Source organism: Pantherophis guttatus, chromosome 7 (assembly GCF_059756535.1).
Source record: "Pantherophis guttatus breed Tessera chromosome 7, ASM5975653v1, whole genome shotgun sequence".
In the NCBI taxonomy this organism is placed as follows: domain Eukaryota; kingdom Metazoa; phylum Chordata; class Lepidosauria; order Squamata; family Colubridae; genus Pantherophis; species Pantherophis guttatus.
The window spans coordinates 44,584,154-44,600,433 of NC_142069.1; the positions used below are offsets into that span (position 1 = coordinate 44,584,154).

Genomic DNA, 16,280 nt, shown 5'->3' on the forward strand with positions numbered 1-16,280 from the left:
CAGAATCCGCCTTCCAGCCAGAGTTCTCAGTTGCTGTCTTTCAGCCCACCATAATTCCCCACCAAACGTTTCCTTTTCCCACCTAAATATAGAGGAAAGTTTTGTTGCTGATTTTCCTGAGCGCAATCTTTTTGCAACTCCACTTCAGTTGCCATACTGGAGGACAATAGGTGACACTGAGAGGAAAGATAATTGAGACAATAAACATTCTGGCCATTTCAGCATAAAGAATTTGATTATTTTCTGGTTCAAGAAAAGCAAATATGGATCCAATTCTATACAGCAAGGATGGGCAGGGCTTGCAAATCATTTTTTAAATTATTCATTTATAAATCATTAACTCATCTTTCATAGTTATAATGAATCCCAAAGTAGAATTAATTGTGGCCCTGTTTAATTTTAATAGTGCCGTTTACACCTGAAAATGGACGTTGTCTTACCTGAACGTCCCTTTTCTGGGCTTTGCAACCACTATCCATAGCTGGGGTTACTTCCTCAGGTTTTGACAGCAACTGAGTGAGAGCTAATTTTAAATTCTTCTTAGTTAGCCACACCCACAATCCCATAATCCTCCAGTCTTTCACTCAGTTGCTGTCAAGAACTGACGTGTTTTTCAGAGCTGAGGGTTTTACCCTGTTATTTCTTCCTAGCTTTTCTTCTAGGTCCTTATTTTTGATTAATTTTTTTTCTTGGAGAGAGCAGGAGGATCGTCTTGATGCAGGTTGTGCGTGGTGTGCCTGGGGCCCCAGGTCGCCTGCGCCTCAGCACTTTGCGCTATTGGTAGCTGCCGGATTCTGTTCCCTTCGGGGTGGATCTGGCTTCTCTATCTTAGCCGCCGGCGGGTGTGACGGGCTGCAGGAGCCGCCACCGCCATTCCAACTTCGCGCTCGCTAGCGAGCGTCTCCGGAGCGGCGGCACACCTTGTGTGCGCACTGTAATGTGTGGAACCATCGATGGAACTGGTTAGCGGTAGCCAGGTGGGAGTGACCTTGTTATCACGCCGGACTTTGTCTTTCAGCCTATAGGCTTCAGGGCTGCTTATTTGATGGACCTTCGGGCTGTCATTTTGGTGCATTCTTCGGCAGTCACCATTGTTGGGACCGCAGAGGCTGGAGCCCGCCATTTTCAGGCCTCTCCGGGCTGCGCCCGCCATTTTGAACCCCCCGTTTGTTGTGGTGGCCATTTTGAACCACCAATTACTGCCGACCGCCATTTTGACGGACCTTCAGGACGACATTTGGCTCAACTCCTCTCGCGGACTCCATCTTGGCACATTATTAAGAGGTGACCGTCATTTTGCGGCACCTTCAAGTCATGACTGCTCTTTTGAACGCTCAGCTGCTGGCGGGCGCCATTTTGAGTCTGATCCTACACCTTCTGACTTCAATTGGTGGGGCTCCGCTGGTCTGCTTGTGGGAAAACTCTCCTTCTACAGTACAGGACTTCATTATATCTCTGGCCCCTGTTTATTATGGCTGACTCGCCCCTCTCTTCTGATTTAAAACCGGAAGCTAGCCCGCCTCATAGCTCCGCCAAACGTATTAAGGCGGCTTCGGGGAAGCGGGTCTAAATCAACCAGCTGCAAACCCTATAAGCCAAAAGTGACTTCTGGATTGGACAAGGACGCCTTGCGGCGTCACAAGGCCCTGGAGCGTCAGTGCAATAAAGCCCAACGGTTGGTGTCGGCCCTCAGTCTGGACACTTGCCCCGTATTGGCTCCATCTCCCATGCCAGCGGACTCGGGGCCTGGACCTTCCGCACCTTCTCTGCTGCCTTCTGGTTCTTCAGCTACCGATCAAGTTGGCTCTGGCCAGTCATTACTCCTTTCAAAAGGGTGTCTCTCTCTATGCCTGATATATCGGCGGCCGGGCTGTCCACCTCACACAGGTCTCACCGCAGATTGCTGGAGGCAACCTTCACCCCGACTGCCGTGAGCCTTCGCGCCCCGGAGATGTCTCTGCCTGGGCCTCAACCTGACCTGCAGACCATATTTTCTTCGGCCTTGTTTTCACTTCTGGTGGCGGGGTTGCAGCAGGCTGTGCAGTTCCCATTTCAGGCCGTCCCCGGTCACTGTGTTGCTCAGGGACAAACATCTTCTCATCAGCCTTCAACAGCACACAAAGATGATGACTCCCTGGCAGATTCAGACCAAGGGGAAGAATGCCCGGAGGACTTAGAGTTCTCAGAGGACGAGTGTTTATTACTGGACACCCCGTCCTTCACTGGGCTGTTTCGCCCCACCTTGTTCAAAAGCCTTTTGCATAAGGCTCGTTTGACAACCAACATTGGGGGGACCGGTGAGGTACTGCCTGGGTCCCACGCCTCCGCTGGGCCCCACGATGCGCTGTTCAAAGTTTCTAAGCAGGAGAAGGACTTCATACCTTGTCCACAGTTATTTTCGGACATGATCCAAACTCCCTGGGGTCAACCTGGCTCATTGACCACGCCCAGCAGCCAAGATAAGAAACTCTATTGTGCAGCCCCCGAATTGGAGGACCTGTTGGTGTTGCCCACAGTGGATACCCCAGTTGCTTCGCTATCTTCTGCCTCAGTCATTTCAACCGATTCCTTAGACAGCCTCAAGGCCGAGGACAGAAGGGCGGAATTGGCCTTTCGTAAATCGCATCAGGCGGTAGCATGGGCGATTAAGACTGCTGCAGCTATGTCCTTTTTTAATAGGGCGTCCCTCATCTGGTTGAGGCAATTACAGGAAAGGCTTTCCCCCGAGGAAACCAGGTTACATCAAGACATAAATAAAATTGTTGCGGCCACCGAATACTTGGCGGACGCTTCCCTGAACTCTGTTAAATTTGCCTTGCGGGAGGCTCTTTTGGCTTCGACATTGGAAAGCCGACTTTAAGGCGAAGTGGAAGCTGGCGGCGGCTCCGTACAAGGCCCCAAACCTCTTTGGGGCAGCTTTGGACCTGGTCCTCATTGAGGACAAGGATAAACAGAAGGTGCTCCCATCCTGGTACAGTTGACCTGAACGCCGCTACATTCTGTATTGGCAACGGCAGCCCTTTCAGAGCAGCTCCGGACCCAGTGGGTCCTCGTCTCAGCAGGCCTCTTTCCAGGGCACAGACCGTTTCCAGGAAAGGCAACATTTCTGAGACTGCGGCAGGACCCAGCAGCCCACCAAACGACCGTTTAGGGGCTCCAGATACAAGCCAGTGACGCCCAGTCGTCGGGTCCCATAGGCGGGCAACTCCATCTCTTCCGCCGCCAGTGGGCCTGGTCAACCTCGGACTCGTGGGTGAGGCGCACCACATCGCTGGGACTTTCCATCGAGTTCACTAGCCTCCCACCGAGTCGCTTTGTGTCTTGTCCGATTCCAGCTTCGCCCAAATGACATCTCCTCACGACAATGGAGATTTCCCACCTGCTAGGCATCAGAGCCATAAAACGGGTACCACTGGACCAACTCCGGACTGGTTTTTATTCGGTCCTCTTCCTGGTTCCCAAGAACTCAGGGGGCTGGAGGGGGATACTAAACACCTGAATCTGTCCGTCCGCTACCGCAGATTCAAAATGCACTCCCTCCGGTCAATCCTAGGGGGCGTGAGAAAAGGGGACCTTCTGCAGTTGGTCGACCTATGGGAAGCCTACCTGCATGTACCCGTTCATCCCGACCACAGGAAATACCTGAGGTTCGAATATGCGGGCCAACATTTCCAGTATTGTGTGATGCCCTTCGGGCTATCATCTGCGCCCCGCACCTTCACCAAGCTGGTGGGGGTGGTGGCGGCTACGCTCCAGTCCCTACTAGTTCGAGTGCTATGCTATCTTGACAACATCCTGGTCCTCTCATCATCACTGAGCCAAGCGGTCAGGGACAGGGGTCTCATTCTAGACGCGTTCCAATGTCATGGTTTCTCGATCAATTTCGAGAAAAGTCACCTGACCCCATCTACCCGCCTTCTGCACCTGGGAGCGGCAATAGACTCAGTCAGGGGTCAAGTTTTTTTGTCTCCGGACAGGGTACAAAGCATTGTCGAGCTGATCCACCAGGTCCTAGGCCAGGAGACGGTCCCTTTGTTGCATCTGTCCCGACTGCTCGGGAAAATGGTGTCTTGCTTCGACATCATTCCGTGGGCATGCAGACATTCCCGGCTCTGCAGTGGTTTCTGCTCCCCTTCCAACGTGCGGGCCACTCCAACTTGAGATGCGAGGTGTATTTACCCCCACAGGTTCGTCTTTCCCTCGATTGGTGGACGTCTCCGTCTCTCCTCAAGGGTTGTGATTTTCTGGAGCCGGACAGACTGGTCCTCACCTCCGACACGAGCCTGCACGGCTGGGGGGCGCATCTTCTTCATCTGGTGGCTCAGGGACAGTGGTTGGAGTCCAAACGGAGGAGCAGCATAAACCTGCTAGAACTTCAGGCAATCAGGTTAGCTCTGCTACACTTTCGTCGGGTGGTGGAGGGTCACCACATCTTGATCCTCACGGACAATATTTCTGCCAAAGCCCACGTGAACCGGCAGGGGGGCATGAGATCTCGCGCCCTGATGTTCGAAGCCGAGTCCCTGTTCAGTTGGGCGAACGCCATCTCTGTTCGATTCGGACGGACCACATCTCGGGGACAGCCAATGTCCGAGCCGACTGGCTCAGCCAGGAGCAGATTGACCCAGCGGAGTGGCAGCTCCATCCACTGCTATTTCGGGAACTCGTGTCTCATTTCGGGACTCCGGTAGTCAACTTGTTCGCGTCCCCAACAAACACTCACCGGCCTCATTTTTTGTCCCACTACCCGTATCTGTTAGCGGAGGATCACGATGCTCTTCGGTGCCGTTGGCCCGAGGGGCTCCTGTACACGTTTCCGCCGATTCCGCTAGCTGCCACGTGTCATTCGGAAGTTGCTGTCCGAAAAGGCCGACCTCCTTCTGGTTGCTCCCAACTGGCCATGGCGACCGTGGTACGCGGATCTTGTGGCACTCTCTGTTGACTGCCCCTGGGTGATTCCACCTCACCAGATCGTGCTGTGCCAGGGGGTCATCTGCCATCCAGAGCCTCAATGGCTCCAGTTGGCCGTCTGGCATTTGAATGGGTCATCTTGAAGAGAGACAACTTATCGGATAAAGTCATTGGAACTTCCACTTTGCGGATCTATGAGGCCTCGTGGAGAGCATTCTGCGACTGGTGTTCCCGTCACCACGTGGACCCCACTTCTGTGACAGTTCGAGACATTCTCGAGTTCCTCCAGGCTGGGCTAGACAGGGGTTTGGCCCCCTCTACGTTACGCCGTCAAATGGCAGGCTTGTCCACTGTGATATCGTGTGCGCCCTACCCCTCTCTCTCACACCATCCGCGTATCAGAGGCTTCCTGCATGGCGCCACGAATCTGCGTCTGCCTACTGTGCACCGTTACCCATCCTGGGAGCTTTCTCTCGTCTTGCGGGCTCTTACGTCTCCACCCTTTGAGCCTTTGGGTTCGGTTCGGTTGCACTCAAATATTTATCCTTTAAAGTGGCCTTCCTCCTGGCTATCACCTCCACCAGGAGAGTGTCAGAACTCGCAGCTCTGTCCATTAGGAAAGACCTTTGCATTTTTTGGGAAAACACAGTGATTTTGCGACTTGACCCTTCTTTTACCCCCAAGGTGAACTCCTGGTTTCACCGAGCCCAGGAGCTCATCTTGCCGGATTTTTGCCAGTTGCCTCGTGGCCACCAGGAGAAGCGTTGGCATACTCTTATTTTACAATTACATTTTCACCCCTTTTTTCACCCCCCCACCTCCCTCCCCAAACTTCCCGTCCTCCCTAACCCTCCCTAACCCTCCCCCCCAGACTTCCCTATTATGTACTCATAACTAATAACACTGATATATATACCTGAACCCATCCCTCCCCCTATATAATTTTCCCTCTTTATCTCTTTACATTAAGATATTTCTAATACATTGTTTTCAAATAAAAGCTATTTGGTACTTTCTAGTTTGGTATTTGTTCTGAACATATTCTATCCACCTTTTCCATTCCCATTCATAAGTCTCTTGTGAACAATCTTTTAAATATGCTGAAATCTTCGCCATCTCTGCAAAACTGGCCATCTTCAAAGTCCATTCCTCGATAGTAGGCAAAGCTTCATTCTTCCAATATTTACCTATCAACAATCTTGCTGCTGTTATCATATACAATATTAATTTTATTTCACCCCGTGTGAAACCCTTAACTATACCCAATAAAAACAATTGTGGAGAAAATTGAATTTTTTTCTTCAAAACATTCTGCATGACCCACCATATTTTTATCCAAAAAGCCTTAACTTTCCTACAGGTCCACCAAACATGATAATACGTAGCATCCAAACATTCGCATCTCCAACATTTTGGCTGAACATTAGGGTACATACATGACAACTTTTTAGGATCTAAATGCCATCTATAAAACATTTTATAAAAATTTTCCCTCAAATTCTGCGACTGTGTAAATTTAACATTCTGAACCCAAATTTTTTCCCATGTTTCCAACATCACTGGTTCTTCAAAATTTTGTGCCCACTTAATCATGCAATCTTTAACTAATTCCGTTTCTGAATCCCTTTCTAGCAAAACATTATAAAGCCTTTTAATATGCATTGGACCTTTCTCTCTTATATGTCTAACCAATTCTTCCTCATGCAACATAATACCAGTTTTTTGGTCCTCTTTCCATCTCAATTGTAATTGATTATATTGTAACCAGGTTAAATTAATCCCTTCGTCCAACAGTGTCTGCAATGTCTTCAGCTGCCATCTGCCCGCATCTGTAAAAAGAACCTCTTTGTATAAAAACCCCCCGAGTGACATTATATTTGTATTCCACAAGGTATGACCAAGATCCAGCCATAGCGGTATTTTATAATCCCATTTGAGTCGGTGCTTCTTCCAAACTCTCATCAAAGAGTCTCTAAGTATATGACTTTTAAATACTTTATCAACTTTGTCATCATAAAATAGGTAAGCATGCCATCCAAATTCAAGATCAAAACTTTCTGCATTCAATATTCCAGCCTTTTTACTTCCAAACCAATCACTTGTTAAAGTTAAAGCTGCTGCATCATAATATAACTGTAGGTTTGGAAGTTTAAGGCCTCCTCTTTCTGGAACATCTTGCATAATTTTCAATTTCACTCTCGGCTTTTTCTCGTTCCAGACAAACTTATTAAGTCCAGTTTGCCAAACTTTCAGTTGTTTATCACTTTTAAGCACCGGAATCATTTGAAACAAAAACAGAAATCTTGGCAAAATGTTCATCTTAACTGCTGCTATTCTTCCAAGTAAAGACAGTTGCAGCTTTTTCCAAGTCTCCATGTCTTTCTGAACCTCTCGCCACAACACCTCATAGTTATTTTGAAACAATTTCATGTTTGATTCTGCAACCTGAACTCCAAGATATTTTACCTTAGGTACAATTTCAAAACCTGCCCTCCTTTCAAACTCATGTTTACGATCTTGTGTCATATTTTTGACTATCATTTTAGTCTTTTTTGAATTCACTCTAAAACCTGAAACTCTACCATAGTCTTGTATAATGTCGTTCATCAGGATTGTTGATTCCATTGGTTGTGATAGGGTAACCACCAGATCATCTGCAAATGCCTTTATTCTATAATCCTCTTGCCTTATCATTATGCCTTTCAAAATTTTTGAGTCCCGTATTGTATTTAGCAAGACTTCCAATGTTAAAATAAATAAAAGTGGGGACAACGGACATCCCTGTCTTGTTCCTTTTTCAATTTTAAACTCTGTCGTCAAACTTCCATTAATAATAATCTGTGCTTTTTGCTCTTGATAAATTGCTGAGATCGCCTGTATAAATTGGTCCCCAAAGCCCATCTTTTTTAAAATCTTTAGTAGAAAATTCCAATCCACTCTATCAAAGGCCTTCTCCGCATCCAAAAAAACTAGCACTGCAGAAATCTGTTTATTCTTGTCAAGATATTCCAATAAGTCTATTACTTGCCTTACATTGTCCTTCATATATCTGCCCTCAATAAATCCCGCTTGGTCCGCATGAATCACTTTTTGGATTACTGGCATCAACCTGTTGGCTAATACCTTCGCATAAATTTTATAGTCTGTGTTCAAAAGAGATATTGGTCTGTAGTTCTCTGGTTTTTTAGGGACGATTCTGCTTTTGCAGAACAAGCCGGCTGCAGGAAACTTAAAGTGAAAGAACCAGTTTTAATAAACAGCGAAACTACCTGAATCCTGAAATTTGGAAACGCAAGTATTAGCACTTTGTTGACTTTTCAATCTGAGAAAATGCGAATGAGTGAAAGTGCTTTGAAAAAATATGGCGCCTAGCTTCAGAGTTAACGAGCCAGCGAGTGTGGATTGGTGAAGTTACTTTGTTTTGCTACAAAGTTTCCAAGTTGCTACTAAGCTGCCTTGCTTGTTATAAGAGAAATAACTGGGAAATTTTTTCCCTTTTCAATATTGGACTTTGCTTTATTTTAACCCTTGTTTGATCAAATCTGGGGGACTTTTTTAGAAGTCTTTGTGCAGGAGGGAAAGGAAAAGGAACTTCCCTCTTTAGAAAAACTAGATCACGAGCCAGGATGGCTTCAAAGAAGCAGGAAGGGAAGGCATTAGGGGGGGGATCCCCCACACACAAACATCAAACGCAACTTCCCCCTGCTCAACAGCTACAAACCCAGAAAAAAGAATTTGATGTGGGAGATTTAAAAGAATTTATTTCTAAAACTCTGGATGACAAATTTCAAAAATCTCAACAGGGGATAGATGATAAACTTCAAAAATCACATCAGGAATTTATGCAGGAAATTAATGAAGTTAAAGACATGGTGAAACAGAATCAAAATAAGGTGACCAAAAAAATATCAGAAGTGGCGTCTGGCCTGGCAGAATTTATTGGGAAAGTTGATTTTAAAGTTGAAGAATTCAAATCAGAAGTTAATGTTAAGATGAAAGACAATGATTATAAAATTGATGAAGTTGACAATAAAATGCAGAGAATTGAAGATGAGATTGTTATGATACAATTCCGGGCGATGGAATTTGCCATACGGCTTCGGGGAATTCGAGAGGAGGAGAGACAGGACTTGAGACAGGTTTGCTCTGAAGCCTTGGCTAAGATTTTACAAGCTAATCCTGATTTGGTATTTCATAAAATAGATAAAACTTACAGAGTGAACTCTTGGGTGGCCAGACAAAGACAATTGCCTAGAGATGTGGTCATATACTTTACTGAGAGAGAAATTAGAAATGTTATCCTGCAAAAATCTTTTCACACTTCTGTACAAGTGGGGGGCTCACGACTTGAAATTTTTAAAGAATTACCTCCTAAAATGCTGAAAGCTAGAAAAGAATTTGGTTTTCTTGTTAAGGAATTGAAAAATTTACAGATACCCTTCCGGTGGGACGCACCAGCTGGGATAATTTTTAGATATAAGGGAGAAGGATATCGGTTGAATACCGTGGAGAAGGCACAACACTTTTACAGTACTATTCTTAAGGAAAGAACACCATCTCCACGTACATCTACAGTTTTGGAGATTAAGGAGAGTGAAGAGAGGCAATTGAAAGAACAGTCTAAGCAGGAATTAGAAAACGTGCAAGGTGCAGAAGGAGGTTTTCTGAGTGAGCCCTTGTTGGATTCTTCTCCAATTTTGGATTTGATTCAGTTGACAGAAGTTAAAGATCAACGTATAACTAGAGCCCAATCCAAGCTACTTAAACAACAGCAACAACAACAACAGGAAAGACAAGACAAGAAGGCAGTTAAGAGTACCGTACAAGAGAGTGGAGCTATGGGAGGAGCGAGATCGAAGCTTTCGGATGAACTTCAAATATTTTGCTCTGTGCTCCAGAAAGAGGCTGATGACCTTTAAGTGTCTATCTTGGAATGTCAATGGGTTGAATTCAGCACAGAAAAGGAAGAAATTATTTACATATTTGAAACAATTTAATAATGATATAATATGTTTACAAGAAATGCATATCACAACTCAAGATCAAAAATATTTGATAAACTCAAAACTAGGAGCACATTATATATCTTCAACTTCGCAGAAAAAGAATGGTGTGGTTATTTATGTAAATAAAAAATTAACAGCGAAAGTTATAGAAGCAGATCAAGATGGTAGGTTTGTAGCAATTGAATTGCTCACAGCAAATGGTCAAATTCTTTTGATTGGAATTTATGCTCCCAACCAACAACAGGATTATTTTTATAAGATGTTACATACTAAAATATTGCAATGGGACTATAGATCTATTTTAATTATGGGAGACTGGAATGGAGTAATTGGTTCTAAACTAGATAAAAAGAGCTTGGCAAAGTCTAGAATTAGACTACCACAGACTTTTTTTGATATGAAAGAAGATATGGAATTAAAAGATGTTTGGAGAATACATAATCCAAATGAATTGGACTACACTTTTTTTTCAGATAGACATAGATCTTTTTCTAGGATTGATTTTATCCTGTTGTCAAATGATCTACTTGTTAAGACAAAAAGAACAAAGATTTTTCCAAGAACTCTGACTGATCATAGCCCTGTATGGATAGAAATTGAGATGGATAAGGTTGAGAGACGTTCTTGGAGATTAAATGAGAACTTGTTTAGATATGAAAAAAATACAATAGAACTTAAAAAGCATTTGAAAGAATTTTTTGAAATAAATTTGAATAAAGGTACCCCAATTGAAATTGTTTGGGATGCAAGTAAAGCTTATATGAGAGGGGTACTCATCTACATGAATTCTAAACATAGACTGTTCCGACAAAAGAAAAGATTTGAGTTGGAAATGGAAATAAAGAATAAAGAACAGTTACTTATTAAAAACCCAACAGATGAAAGAATACGAAGTGCTATAAAACTTTTGAAAGACCAATTTCAAATGCTTATGGCGGAACAAGTTGCAACAAGTTTACAATACGCGAAGCATAATACATTTTGCAACGCTAACAAACCGGGCAGATGGTTGGCTTACACATTGAGGAAAAAACAAAGTATACGGACTATTGATAGTATTGATATTGGAGGGAAAGAAATCTTTCAACAAAAACTAATTAAAGAAGCTTTTGTGGATTATTATACTAAACTATATGCCAAAGAAGAGGTGCAGAATGGACTTATAGAAAAATATTTAAAGGATAAGAGAGTTACAAAAATTACTGATCAACAAAAGGAAAGAATGAATTATCCTATAACAGAGGAGGAGATAACAGCAGCAATTAAACAGCTAAAAACAGCCAAAGCTCCTGGCACGGATGGTTTGACCGCAGTGTATTACAAAACTTTACAAGCTGAAATGGTGGGACAACTTAGAGATTTATTTTGCAATATTCAACAAGGGGGCAAAATACCCCCATCTTGGACAACTGCTTATATATCTTTGATACCAAAAGAACGCGTTGGCATACTCTTGATGTGCGTCGTGCCCTCCGTCGCTACATCCATCGGACTGCATCCTTTCGTAGGACTGAGGCGCTCCTGGTCTCTTTCCATCCAGCCTCGATGGGCCAGAAGATTTCGTCTTCTACAGTCGGCCGGTGGATCAAGGCCTGTATTGCCTTGGCGTATGAACTGAACGCCAGACCACTGCCTGGCAAGATCCTTCCACATTCGACTCATAGTGCGGCCACTTCTGCGGCCTGGGCGACCCAAGCATCGGTGGCGGACATTTGCCGGGCGGCAACATGGTCATCGTTTTCACCTTTCATTCGCCACTACAAAGTAGACTCTTATGCCTCTGCGGAGGCTCCTTTGGTCGACACGTTTTGCAGAGTGTTGATGTGGACCGGGACTCTGGGGACAGTCAGCCTCCGCCCTAGGGGTTTGAACTTGGGTATATCCCAGCTATGGATAGTGGGAGCCGCGCTCAGGAAAATGGATGTTGTCTTACCTGAACGTCCCTTTTCTGGGTGCTGCGACAACTATCCATTCCCTCCTTTGTTTTTTTGTTTGGTAGCTTCCTGCCCTGGTTCTCTCCGTCCGTACGAGGGTCAGTTTCCTTGTTTCTTGTGGTTACAGTTGACTACCTGTTGTAGGCATTTGCCGCACCTTCGTTCCAGACTGGAGGATTATGGGATTGTGGGTGTGGCTAACTAAGAAGAATTTAAAATTAGCTCTCATTCAGTTCCTGTCAAAACCTGAGGAAGTAACCCCAGCTCTGGATAGTGGTTGCAACGCCCAGAAAAGGGACGTTCAGGTAAGACAACGTCCGTTTTCAGGTGTAAACGGCACTATTAAAATTAAACAGGGCCACAAATAATTCTACTTTGGGATTCATTATAACTATGAAAGATGAGTTAATGATTTATAAATGAATAATTTAAAAAATGATTTGCAAGCCCTGCCCATCCTTGCTGTATAGAATTGGATCCATATTTGCTTTTCTTGAACCAGAAGATAATCAAATTCTTTATGCTGAAATGGCCAGAATGTTTATTGTCTCAATTATCTTTCCTCTCCGTATCACCTATTATCTTTCAGTATGGCAACTGAAGTAGAGTTGCAAAAAGATTGTGTAAACAAAGATTTCTACCACTTGTTTCGTGCTCACCAGCAGAAGGCTGCTAAGCATAACTATCTTTTTGTTTCTGAGCAATAAAGCTGATAAAAATGTGTATTACAGGTTACTGTTGCAAAAATAAAACGGTCTGCTAAATCTAAGAAAGAAGAATTTGGCTTCTCCTCACCAGAGCCTGATAATCCAGACTCATCAGGAAGTGAAGGTAAATGCTACATTGGTTTACTGTGCCCTTCTTTCTAAAACTATGATGAATAAAGTACAAACATGCCTAAATTTCATTATCTGTAAACTAAAGATACTATTTTTGTTTTGGTGCCTTCAAATTGTTGTTGATTCCTGGCAATTGCCTGGTTTAGCCTCTGCAGGTATCATGATAAGATTTTTCAGAGTGGTTTGCTATTGTGTTCTTTCTAGGGCTCAGAGACATGGACTGGCTGAAATCACCCAGCTAGCTTCATGTCCAAGGCAGAAATAAACTCAGTCTCCAGTTTTCTAACCCAGTACCTTAAACTGCTACACCAAACTGGGTTTCCATGTTAAATTTATTTAGTATTTAATATCATTTTCTGTCCTGGCTTGTAAAATCGTTTTTAAAATGGAAAAAAAAATGAGTAGTTCATATCTGGTAAACTGAAATAATTTGGTTTCTATATGATTTATATATTTTACCTGTTTGACTAATTTTGAATTACTTCTGAAGCACAACTCAAACATAACACAAGAATCCGAAAGAAAACAGTAGATCTTGCTGAACTGCAAAGTGCCATTGAATCTATAAAGTTAACACAGGAAGATATTCGGAGGTATGTTTGTAGTATTCTTTTTAAATCACATTCCATAACAGGACTATTGATGTTGCTCCATGCCGCACTTTCTAAATTCCCAAAATGTTCTCTACTACCTCAGCATAACTTCTGTTGGAGCTTTTGGGCACATATCCATAAAAAAGCACTAGGTTACACTCATCTACCATGTTATACTGAAAGCATACGTCTCTGGATTCTACATCAGCTCCAGAGATATTATTGAAAACAGAGATTGTGCTTGAAACTGTTGCTTTGCTGCATGGCTGCCTCCTTTTTATTTATGTAAAATAAAATCAGATGGGGCAGAAAATCTTGTGGGCATTAAGGGAGAAATGTAACTAAGTGTACATTTACATAAATGTACATAAATGTAACTAACTAAAAACCTAAAGATGCCAATTTAGAGACCTGGGATTTAGAGCCAACCTTGACCCTTTAAATGTCTAGATAACTAAAGAAACTCTGGTGAGAGATAATGCTGCAGTTATGTTCTCCTAATCAGTATAAGATATGACTAAAATACACATTTCCATGATACTTTTTAAAGTTACTGCTTAAAACATTTCTATCATGCCTTTCAGTTCCAAAATGCAAAACTACTGAAAATCAGAGATCAATGCCAAAAAAGGTAACATTTTAATAAAAGAATATATGGGGACATAACTATTAATATCTTGGTGTGAAAGCAAAGACTTTTCCAAGATTTTCCCTTTATTATAGTGCAAAACAAAATGTGTTGAGTGAAGGGAAAGAAGATTTAGCATAGATGGATTAGGTAGTAGGTACACTTACCTCCAAATGCAGTTGATTTATGTTCATATCTTTATATTTTTTGAAGGTCCTTACTTTGTAGCATTTTTATTCTATTCCCTTAATCCTACATCACAAGTACTTCATGCTGCTTTTTGTTTAATTTCATGCATATGTATTTGCACCATCTAATAAGGCCCCTTTATGGAGATTTCACTTTCATATTTTGAGGTCAATTTTTTTTTTCTTCCAAATTGATGGTAACACTGAAGATGTTACCTGGTTGGATAGTGAAACTTCTGCAAGAAAACAACCAAGCTCAGAGAACACAAAGGAATATAACTTGCCTTTTAGTTGATCATGCCTTGAATGAGTCCATTGATGTTGCTGCTAGTTGTCTTCTCTTTTCTTCCACTTTTCTCAGCATTATAGACTTCTTAAGATAGCTAGGCCTTCACATAAGGTGTCCAAAGTATAAGCCTTTTCATTTGTCCCTCAAGTGAGAATTATAGATTGATTTGTTTAATGATCCATTTATTTGTTTATTTGGCTAACCATGGAATTCACAGAATTATTTTCCAACACTAAATTTCAAAATACTCTATCTGTTTCTTAAAAATTCAAATGTTGCTTCCAAATACCATTGTCTATATTATTCCGATCTTTGTAGGCAAAGATACATCCCAGCTTTTTCCAAGGCTTTCACTGCTACTCTAGTAAGTGTTGGTCTACAGCATATTTCTTGACTGCTGGTTCCTTTACTGTTGGTGCTACAGTGAGAAGCTATTCTTCAATATCTTTACTGTCGCTTATAAGACTGGTTGCTGCACCTGTTGTTGTTAACAATTTTATTTAACATTAGACCCATTTTTTTCATCATGTTCCTTGACTTTCTTTACTATAGCTTGCAGATCCTTCACATTTCCAACTATCAGAATAGTGTTATCGGCATAGCACAGGTTATTGATTTTTCTTCCTCAGGTTTTAAAACAATTCTCATCTTCTTCCATGCAGCTTCTCCCAATATATAGTCAGCATATAGTTGAATAAATAAAGGAAGAATACCCAGCATTATCATAATCTTTTGCTGATCTAGAACAGTCCGTTTGCCATATTCTGTCCTTCGTGGCTGTATATGAGTTTCTCATGAGACAATGAGATGTTCTGGGATTCCCAATTATTTTAATAGAAATTAACAGAAAAAGATGCATATTTTCCTAAATTCATATACCTTTTTTTTTTAGTAAGAGTTAATATCCATATAAATTTAAGAGTTGAACTTTTGAACTTTCAGATTCAGTAAAGCATTCAGAAGCTTTTTGGGACATCATGACATCCTGAAGCTGAGCTTGTAATGAGTACTTTTCCTGCCAAAGATGGTGCTTTGTTAGCTTCAGAAGTAGATCCAAATGCTTTGTACTGCCCTAACGAATAACAGTACGAATTTGATTCTTTAAATGCACTTACAATAGACATAAAACATAATTACAACAGTAAGATAGTTTGTGAACCCTCCAAGAACTACTCATAATCGTGCAGTACTGTGACCTACACTATGATCTTAATAGATAAAAAAGATGTTAAACAATCAAATACTGTACTGCAGTGGTGCCCACGTCAGGCATGAAAATAGACAAAATTGGGGGGTTTGATTCAAGCCCTTCTTCGTTTGTATGTTACAATGTGTACAAAGGGAGCAGGGGTTTGATCACACTGCTGCTATGCTATCTTGGCTGTTTTGACACACACATTCCCCAGGAGAAACCATTGGTATGCTTGTCAAGTCTTTATTCAATACACTGAATCAGTATTCAGTATCTTCTCTGACATTTGGAATATTTCATCCCTTCAAAATGGTTTATGTACTTAAAATGTTTATCATGCTGTAATGAAAAACAACAACAATAACAATGTAGATATTTAAATTTATAATGTTAATTAATAGGAAAAAAGATTATTTTTTTTTAATCTGAATTTGCTTCTGATCTGGTAGCCAAGTCAGAATGGATTATACTTGTAGTGATATGAAGTATAGGGGGTTATTTCTAGAATCCAGACCAGGCAGCCTTCCGGAATGCTTATTGGATTTTCTGATAAGTGAAGTGAATCTCCATTTATCACACCCTCACAATTTTGATGCTGATAAGTAAGGGTTTAATGAATTTGTGGATTTTTAAGAAATGCAAGCCCATAGCAATTTATTGGCTACATTTATTTCTATGTTACCTTTAATATATTTAATAT

The 16,280-nt window shown here is 42.2% G+C and overlaps 1 protein-coding gene across 6 annotated transcripts in view; it reads left to right on the plus strand.

Moving 5' to 3' along the window:
• OSBPL8 (oxysterol binding protein like 8) overlaps window positions 1-16,280 on the plus strand; it is a 125,946-nt gene that overhangs the window by 105,566 nt on the left and 4,100 nt on the right. For 4 of the 6 annotated variants that reach the window (XM_087874084.1, XM_034402741.3, XM_034402740.3 and 1 more), the window contains 2 exons: window positions 12,583-12,682; window positions 13,181-13,283. In XM_087874084.1, coding sequence (XP_087730210.1) covers window positions 12,583-12,682; window positions 13,181-13,283 — 203 coding nt within the window. Of the gene's footprint in view, window positions 1-12,582; window positions 12,683-13,180; window positions 13,284-13,867; window positions 13,915-16,280 lie in introns of all 6 variants that reach the window. The other 2 variants (XM_060694650.2, XM_034402742.3) reach the window with 2 other exon arrangements.